Source organism: Perkinsus marinus, assembly GCF_000006405.1.
Source record: "Perkinsus marinus ATCC 50983 genomic scaffold scf_1104296975500, whole genome shotgun sequence".
NCBI lineage: Eukaryota > Perkinsozoa > Perkinsida > Perkinsidae > Perkinsus > Perkinsus marinus.
This window is the reverse complement of record NW_003200768.1, coordinates 185,438-194,406: the sequence shown is the minus strand read 5'-3', so window position 1 is coordinate 194,406 and position 8,969 is coordinate 185,438. Positions and strand designations below refer to the sequence as shown.

The 8,969-nt window shown below is 50.0% G+C and overlaps 2 protein-coding genes and 1 non-coding gene across 3 annotated transcripts; 1 reads left to right on the top strand and 2 right to left on the bottom strand.

Annotated features, from left to right (window-relative positions):
- Positions 1 to 583: 583 nt before the first annotated feature.
- Pmar_PMAR002034 (conserved hypothetical protein) lies at positions 584 to 2,632 on the top strand (the record flags this gene model as incomplete). The annotated part of the gene is made up of 7 exons (XM_002765452.1): positions 584 to 663; positions 1,034 to 1,140; positions 1,195 to 1,311; positions 1,881 to 2,065; positions 2,106 to 2,279; positions 2,349 to 2,459; positions 2,504 to 2,632. 7 exons carry the CDS (start codon positions 584 to 586, stop codon positions 2,630 to 2,632), a joined length of 903 nt encoding a protein of 300 aa, XP_002765498.1.
- A 1,047-nt stretch (positions 2,633 to 3,679) lies between these two features.
- Pmar_PMAR002033 lies at positions 3,680 to 3,752 on the bottom strand. The gene has a single exon. It is a non-coding gene; the product is annotated as a tRNA-Met (tRNA).
- A 325-nt stretch (positions 3,753 to 4,077) lies between these two features.
- On the bottom strand, positions 4,078 to 8,119 carry Pmar_PMAR002032 (conserved hypothetical protein). The gene is made up of 17 exons (XM_002765451.1): positions 8,008 to 8,119; positions 7,786 to 7,963; positions 7,516 to 7,615; positions 7,303 to 7,461; positions 7,112 to 7,181; positions 6,860 to 7,065; positions 6,367 to 6,574; positions 6,178 to 6,324; positions 5,886 to 6,106; positions 5,619 to 5,841; positions 5,312 to 5,569; positions 5,150 to 5,259; positions 4,913 to 5,109; positions 4,771 to 4,867; positions 4,608 to 4,721; positions 4,471 to 4,566; positions 4,078 to 4,233 (listed from the first exon to the last, which is right to left on the bottom strand). Exons 1-17 carry the CDS (start codon positions 8,089 to 8,091, stop codon positions 4,116 to 4,118), a joined length of 2,586 nt encoding a protein of 861 aa, XP_002765497.1. The 5' UTR covers positions 8,092 to 8,119; the 3' UTR covers positions 4,078 to 4,115.
- Between the last annotated feature and the right edge of the window lie 850 nt (positions 8,120 to 8,969).

Here is an 8,969-nt window from a genome sequence, read left to right as displayed (position 1 = left end):
ACTCCTCTTTGCTCAGTCATGCGTGCTTGATGACCGACTAGAGGCTATGCGTGCACTACAGGAAGGGCTCGGTGGGTTGGTTGACTATCTTTAATTGTGGGAGGCTCTGTCCGGAATTTGAGAAGCTGCTACGTCCGCCACTCGTACCCTCCCCCTTAGAGGCAACGAGCTCGCTTTCAAACTAGTCAACAACGCCCCAGTCAAGCTCGAAGTAGGTCTGTTATGCCGAGTACGGTTGAAGGTGAAGTGATGGAGTAAAGTATTGGAGTCTATACTGCTACTGCTGCTACTGGCTGATGCCCAGGCAAGTGAAAGTCCCTAAGGACGTCGTGCAGGAGCTCTTCACTCTGGTATGTGAAGGAAGCTTGAACCGCGGCTCGGTGGAACCTCATGAGCTTATTGGGGTACTGGTGGTTGTGTTCTAGTTGTGGAGTCGTGAGCTGAGACACTGTTGGCAACAAGGCGGAGGTCGACTCGGGAGCAATAGCCATTTGCACAATATCTTTTTGAGTGCGGTTTCTCAAAAGTTTTTGGTTTTTCCAACCTTCTTTTTGTCAATTATTTCATCAAAGTGAAATTGATTATGGGAATAGTTGTGCGTGCCGCGAGCCCGGCAGAAGTAGCTCATGCCTATCTGCTTGAACACGAAGGACCGACTGCTGAGTCCTCGAGTCATGCTAGGCACGTGGACTTTATTACGGTTATGGTCATCCATCTCGGCTTACATAGGGTTACCCTGGGCGCTGTGACTTGGAGTAATGTAAGCTTAACGTGTATGGATCCTGGACAGTGTTCTACGTGGCCTCTTCGAGAGGCCCCCCTCATGTGCTCTAGAAAGGCACACTGAGTGTAGTGGACTGCTCCTGCATATGGAGATATTGATTCGGTCGGCCTTGCATTCGAGATCCTCTACTTTGGAAGTGATTGTAGCCCAGGAGCGATGTAGCGATGTTCCTCTCAGCTGTGTGAAAGTTGGCAGTTTTCTGATGATTTTTTTCTTATTAATTTCGATATTCCCATCGTTCATTCACAGTGCCGTGCCGAGATCGGGCAAGACTGCGGTTGGCGAGCTGAAGCCGGGGAATGTCTATCACCCCAACCCAGCTGACCATCGTGCTGACTCTGGCAGCCTTGATGACAGTAGGCGAAAGATACGCCTGTTGCGCACAGCGAAGATTTGCCGCCGGGTCTCAGGGCTGGTGGAGCACGTTGTGACAACAGCTGAGGGCGGGTCGTTGGAGAACTGCATAAGGGAGGCTGAGGGCTTCTCGAAGCGGTATGGAGGAGGCCTTACTCTGGGCGATGAGAAGGGTGAGTGTCTTGTGGCTCGCGAGTTGATACTGATGAGTGATACGCTCGAGTGTAGCATGTAACTCGATTTCAATGGTGTGGCCCGCGGGCTGCTAGGTCTCGTAGGATGCGGACATGTTCAATTCGATAAGTTCCTTCCTGGGCTGGAGGAGCTACTCAAACTCATCATTTACATAAGACAAACTCATCTGAATGCATTTCTTTTGAGAGTGATTTCAATCTACAGCATTTCCCGCTCATGTTTCCGACTTGCGCACTGTTATTTCCGTTATTTTTTTGGGATGCACGAATCGGGCGGATATTAGAATGACCCTAGTCGGAAATTTTCATGCGGTATGTCGGATATTGCTTGTGACCGAATCGGATAAATGAGTGCGGGTCGGAAATAGTTGTGACGCATCGGATGTTCGCATGCACTTACTCGGAAATAACAGTGCGCGAGTCGGAAACATGACCGGGAAATGCTGTAGTCCATTCTGCAGGTTGTTCCTGTTACATTATATAGTGTATTATATGGATTAACAATGATGGTTTTACGCTGGTCGTCTTCACTCCTGTGCTGTTGTCAGGAGAGATCATCGCTTCTACCGTGGCCACGACTACGACCCCGAAGGATCAAGACCGCCTGCATATCCTAGAATTGGGCTCACATAGTGGCGATGGGACTCTGAGGTTTCTGAGTGGGGCTGGGAGGAGGAAGGTGTCGATTGTCTCGGTCGAGGAGAATCCTCATTGGCTTCAACTGGGCAAACAGGTGAGCTCGTCGACCGTCGCTACGCCTCAGCGTCCCTCAGCTGGTCTCTCACGCCATTCGAGATCCTTCAACCGGCAAGGCCAGGCATAGCATTCGATACAGGGCGATGCTTTTGCCGGACGATATGACGGATCTGATCGAATCTCTCCAGAGTTCAGGAATGGCCAAAGCTGATATCGTGTTTATGGACCATGAGCCAAGTCACTTCAAACAGGTAAGCGACTACCAGTATTATGTCGTTTCTTTTATGGGATTGTCGTGATCGCACACCGACAATTCTCAGGACTTGGAAAAGATGATAGAACGAGGCTTCGCAGGGCCGGGCACGGTGGTCATTGTGGACAACGCAGGCACCAAGGCTGCAATGATGAGGGACTATCTCGACCTGGTTCAGGTAGAGGGAGCAGTCTGAGGTGTTTCACTGTGCGGGGGTTTTAGAAAGCAGACGCTATTTCTTCACCGACCGGTCTGGTGAGATTCAACACGGTCTTGCGAAAGGTGTCAAAGCCGTATTATGACGCATTGGCTGTTTCCCGGATAGAGGAGGCCTCCTCTGAAGAGCTATGATTGTCGTTTTCTCAGCTAGTGTGTTTTTGCATTGAAGTAACAGGCATGGTGTCACTCTTCAGAGATCCTGTTGTTGTAAATGCGAAGTCATCGCCTCGACCCTGAGGAGTTCGGCAAGAAGTCACATCTCCACCGGAGCATCGCCAAAGCCATTGATGCTACCAATATTATTTCATACACCGCCGTTCCGGCTAGGCCCTGATGAGTGGAGGCCAAGGACGAAGCGAAACAGACAGCCTCTCGGGACCACAGCCATGCCTAGAAGCACCTCACATTAATCACACTACTGCTACACCTTCAAAGTGAATGAAGGTCTCCCTCGCAAAGGAACGACTGATAGAGACTTCGGCATCGAAGCTGTGTAGCCCCGTCGGGGAAAACGGATGTTGCGGTCCTGACTCGAGGGATGCCAGGGTCGATCTGATAAAATCAGCTACGGAGCCTCGTTAATCGTCGACCACAATTTATGGTCAGCTGAGCTGAGTGTATTGCCGAAACGGCTGGTCTGTCCCCCTTTATTGGAGGCTCTCACCCTCACATCACGGAGTTGTGCTTCGAGTATGGGTGCAGAGACCCTGATACGATTCCTGCGACTGATAAGTTCAGTTCACCCGCAGCCCTTGCTTCACTTGGGCATGTCCCGCCAGGATAGCAATCACATGAACTGGTCGTTTCACACGTGTCCCTACGGCAGGAGTTGTTGAATCATCTGGCGCTAGAGCCTCCTTGACATCGGACCAGATGCCTAGTTCTGCAGAGAAAACATATCGGTTTCTCAGTTCAGTGCCTGGACCTGATCTTTTGTATGAGACTGAGTTCAAGGGTATGCGGCAAGAGCTGTCGGTATGCAGAGACGATAGTGTATTATTTTGAGCAGAGTCTGGGTAGCTGATTGGCCGAGTTCTGGTCTATCCTCCAATTAGATTCACTCAACATGCCAGTATACTGGAACTCACATACCACACAACCTATACATTCTTCGTGTACATCACTTATTCATCATGTGTTGTGTTCCTGATGATTGTTCAAAGGGGAGGGAACGATAAGTGCGGCCTGCGAGGATCGAACTCGCGACCTTAGGATTATGAGACCTACGCGCTACCTACTGCGCCAAAGCCGCCTTAGAATTATTTGGTACCTTTCTGACATGATGTGCCATGGATACCATTGACTTGTCGCAACTATTTCATTACTCACGCGCGTTCATCTTGTAGTAACTCGCATGATCTCGATGGTTCCGAAGATTACAGTTTCATTCCAGTATATAATAGCTAATCATAATATCTATGCTTTGTTGAAGTTTCAGCTCAAAAGTATCATTCGTTAACGAGAAACGCGGATTTTTTGCATTTGCCAAAGAAAAAATACGCTCCTTACACCTCGTACTTCTAAAGTCAACACGAGCATAACCAGGAAAAATGAGATGATTGAAGGCAAAACATGAACAGTAAAGCATTGCTATACGGGCACTGTCAGTCCCGCTCTATCTCTCGAGAAGTTGTCCTGCCAAGTCCTCATAGGCTGCCACACATTTCGTTAAGTCATCAACATATATGTATTCGCGTTCACAATGTGCATCACAGATATCACCCAGACCGAACCTGGGATAGAACCGGACGATACTCCATTATCAATTTTACACCGAGTCGTTTCGACCGATTATAATGTTTCTCGAAAGAAACTCAAGCATGGACATGCTTCATAGAGTAACTCAGAGGAATGCTACTGGCCCAGTGCCCCACTGGTACTGCGCCAATGCTCGCTGGTGATGTATTCGGCGCGTGGATCAAACCACATTTCCCAACGCTTAGGAAAATAGGCGCCACTGCCAGCCTTACAGGATGGCTTTGGCGTCGTGCATCTCCAAAGTCGGAGCGAAAAATGATATGTCGGTATTAAAGGCAGCCACTCCGAATGGATGGCCTTTAACGAGTCTGAGCACCAAAGTAGAGGCAGTGGGAGAAACTGTTTCTACTCTTTAACATATTTCATATTAACAGGTTCATTTCTCGAGATAACTTCTGCTTCCACAGAGGCCCCCGTAGCATTCACGCAGAGACTTTCCACCACTTCAATTATACGGGCAGATCTGAAAACGCCGAGTATCCTGTCCATGATGCTCAAGTTGGGAAACTCACGACTCGGTAACTCTGAACATCAATGTGGCTCTGCATCGCTCCGCTAGCGCATTATCAGCCTGACCCCCTTCGATGCGGCCAACGTTCACGTCCGTATCTATGACTTTGCCATGTAGGCAGAACAGAAGCCCCGCCACCATACCGCCCAGAACGTCGTCCTTGGGCCAAGGATAGGCCATAACTTTGTGTAGGAGCTCAGTGAGGGTATGAATGGCGCTCGTACCCAGGTGAGGATATCCACTGTGCGCGGCGACACCCTTAGCGGTAAGACGGATCTTCACAACCCCCTTCTGATTAACTATAACTTTGCCCGCAGTTGGCTCTCCTACTATGACGTACCTACCTAATCTTTCACCTCGCGCGATAGTCATGCCCTCACTTCAGACTGGGGATAAGATTCCCTACTTGACTATTGGCCGCTGTCATACCGCTGTGGTCAGTCTCCTCGCTAACGACGAATAAGAAACCCACCTTGTCGCCGACACCAGACTGAACAATGGTGGGGTTATATAAACCCCTCAGAGATCGTCTGCGAACTCACGGCAACAAGCCTGTCTCCTGCCACAATCATCGACGCCGAGAGGGACTTCGTATCACACGCCCCTCTTCCTCGTAGCCGCTGTCGACCGCTGTCAGGGTCCTTGTCCAGATACGAGTCGAAATGCGGTGGGACCGTGTCCAGATGCGTGTTGAAGAGGACTTCAACTCTATCCCTGCAGCCAGGACGGTAGGCAAAGATATTATGTCGCATCGGGCCATCGGGATTGTTGGCCTGTGGGGCCACTTCAAAGGTCTCTACCTGGGCACCACAGATGCGATACCAGACCCAACCCTAGACACTCCATCACCTCCCATCCAGTCATCTTCAAGCGGTCCGTTATGACCTCCCCCATATTCTTCTCGTACCCACTCGGGCTGGCCGAGTTTATAAACGCTCGAGCCAAGGCGAGAACGTCTCCAGGGTCCTCAGGGAGGACGCCTTTCTGCATTATGATGTGGTGCTTGATTTTCAAAGGACGGTTCAGAAACTCTACTGAGCTCACAGCCAGACCCGATTGGGAAATTCTCCACCTGCCCACGATGCTCCAAAACAACACGCCCGACTGGTTCACTACTTTCCGGCCACCGCACTAGCACAGACCGCCTCATTAGCACTCAGACCGAACACCAATGCTGGGCCTAGGGTATCCCGAATGTCGCCTCCTAGACCAACCAGAGCTGGATGGTCGAGGTTGACCAGAGAAACATCAGCCACATAACCGGCGGCGATGCGTCCAACTTTAGTAAGGCCGAGGGAACGTGCTCCTCCTTCCGTGGCGATACCGAGGAGTACAGTCTAAGTAAGGATGAATGTCTAATGATGCTACAGATGCACCAGGCGACTCGAGTGAAGCAAATCTCCATTACAGCCAGCCTTGATTCTTCGGGAGTTTTCGGTAAGGTATCCGTAATGAGCACACCACGTCGTTGCGTCCGAAGCCTGTGAGCATACTCCAACCATCTGAGCTCCTCCAAAGTGTCGATACGGGAATTGCAGTCTGATCCTATACACACCTGAAGTGAGACCTCACGCTGATGAGACCACGACCAAGGAACCTGTCCGTCTCCTGGTCGCAGTTGAGATAGGTCTGGGAAACCATCAGCTAGGCAGCCCTCGGTGGTCGGGCATATACATGTGTTGGTGCCCTTCCCCACGAGGTCTATCATGTCCTCTACAGTAGTATGTGTACAGTGGACCAGCGTCACATCAGAGCCATAGATACCACTGTCCAACAGCGCTCGAGATACTGTCCGCCCTGAGTACCTGCCAAATTCCGATCGAAATTCGAATTAACCTATTCCTTCAAGTTTCGGGTGCTGATGAGAACCATGCATTCGGCTTGGACTGCGCTTTGGAATTCATTTTCGCTCCCGGAGTCGGTCGACTCAACCCCAGAATGGGTATACATACGTCCGTGTAAGGAACATGATGAACATACTCATGTGATGAGATCGGGTTAGTGTCTTAGCATAAGCTAAGAATTAGAGACTAAGCGTCCTCAATGACTCGGTGTGTAGTGATTGACTTCCTGATCGATCAGATGCCTACACCCGTTTGGCATCCTCCACCTCCTGCATCTGCTCCTCCACATGCATATGGAAGGGGACCTTCTTCTCCCTTGCAAAATCCAATAACTCTCTGGCGCTCTTCAAGTCGCAGCCTCGGATCGAATGAGCGGCTACGGCCAACCCCAGCAGAGGCTTGTCAGCGACAAAGGCCTGGAGTCGTTCGAATTGCCCTTTGAAAACATTCAACTGCCAGAAAAACCGTCAAGACTCCGCGAACATCTCAACTATTTACATCCTGTGACTCAAAGTGCTTCTGGCTACCCTCTAGAGGCCTGCCATCAGCACTTGAGGAATGATAATACCTAAGGACGAGGAGATACGATCGGGATCAGTTCGGTAACTACGCCCGACTATAAAACATCGTGAATCAACAGCCTAGGTATCGACTACCACCACTACGAGTATGAAAACGTCTAGCCTCACGTTTGGATGAGCCTTATTCGTATTCCAACTTCATGGGCGGCTTCCAACACAGCTAGATCCAGTGTGTAGTCATTAGCCGTAGCCGCGTCCTGGTGGTGGAGGTAGTGGAACTCACCCACGCTGGTGATCCCGGCATCTCTCATCTCGGAAAAACAGCGTCTGAGGAAAGAGTATTATCACAAAGCAGATAAGCATAGCCATCCTTAACACTACTGGCAGACTTCCTTAAAACGAGTCTTATCAGCTGCTACGGTCGACACTAGACGGTACATCTCCTCCCGCCACGACCAGAAGTTCGCCCTTCTATCACCACCTGAACTTGTACGTATATAGTAGGAAACACACACACAAGAACTAGCATTGAACTCATATTTACACGATAATGCAATCCCGAGGTTATGACTATACAACACAGCGTCGAGACTGTGACCATCCAGTCACCTCCAACACGATCAACATGACCATCCGCTCCTCTATACCGACCTCTTTCATAATCCGATTCTCCCTTGCCTCTGAGGTTCCTTTGAAAAGCATGACTATGGCAGTTGACAAAGCCTGGTAACATAGCCACCCTTTTGAACTCCCTCTGGCGGTAGGCCTCAGGGATGCCCGAGAGGTCCTCATACACCGCTACTATCACCCCACTCCTCGACACAGCAACCTGACGAGATTTCCATCAATGCGATTTGCCGTGAGAATCCTCACGCCCATATGCTCTTCGAATCGACCCGTCTTGTAGCTCCAGCATAGTTCAGGCAGCCAGACCTCCGCGATGTCCCCTAATACCATTCACAACGCACAAAAGGAGGAGAAAGACAGCCGAGAAACGTTCGAATGATTTACTCCGAACACAATAGAAAATTTCGAATTAACGTAAATCGATTTGGTTGACATCAAGTGATAGTAGCAATAACATTGAATAGTACACCAACAAATTTCACTCATATACACTTCCACGCCAATAGTGTACACAGTAGGAGATATCCTACTTTTGCATAATACCAGCAGCACTGTGAGGTGATAAGCCGTCGGAGGGCCGCTCAACGAGGACCCATTCGTCATCTTCCAGCGCTGACTCTTTAGGCGGCCGCCCCACGCTTCTGGCGCGATTCGGAGAAGTCTCATTAGGGATCAACGCGTCGAGTAGCTCATCGATTTTATCACCTGACGAAACAACTAAAATTTCTCTCTCAAATTTTCCCACGACTATCACTGAAGTCCACACAGAATGTAAACAAAACTCACAATACTAGTACCAATTCTATAACGCATATGGAAGAAAACACATTCACCGACTCCAACGGTGAGAGACTACGAGTAAGCGTAGATGAGCTTACCCACAAAACATCCAGCTTTGAACAGCTGTGATGCTGCAAAGCCTAAGGCGGTCTGAAGGCCCGCTTGGCTCTGTTGAGGAGGCGTCACCAACACTGGGGATGAGCTCCTCGTCATTGGACTGCAATGACTGCTGTCGTCCACTGTAGAAGGCGAAGAAGCATCCTTATCAACACGGCAAGGTGAGCCCAACACCGGGTTATGCTGACCCCGATCTGGGGGCGATACCATGATGAGGAATCGAAGATGGCAACAGGAGCCAGCAAAGGAGCTAAGCCAACTAAACGCAGGTTCGATCCCGGCACCCTCCATCCTACACAATCAACAGCAAA

Excerpts from the sequence above, each read along its gene's own strand:
- Pmar_PMAR002032 (XM_002765451.1), bottom strand. The coding sequence starts at position 8,091 with ATGGTATTAGGGGACATCGCGGAGGTCTGGCTGCCTGAACTATGCTGG. Across the intron at positions 7,066-7,111 it reads AGCACTTTGAGTCACAGGAT|TTGAATGTTTTCAAAGGGCA; the intron begins GTAAATAGTTGA and ends TTTTTCTGGCAG. Across the intron at positions 6,325-6,366 it reads TGCGACCAGGAGACGGACAG|GTGTGTATAGGATCAGACTG; the intron begins GTTCCTTGGTCG and ends GTCTCACTTCAG.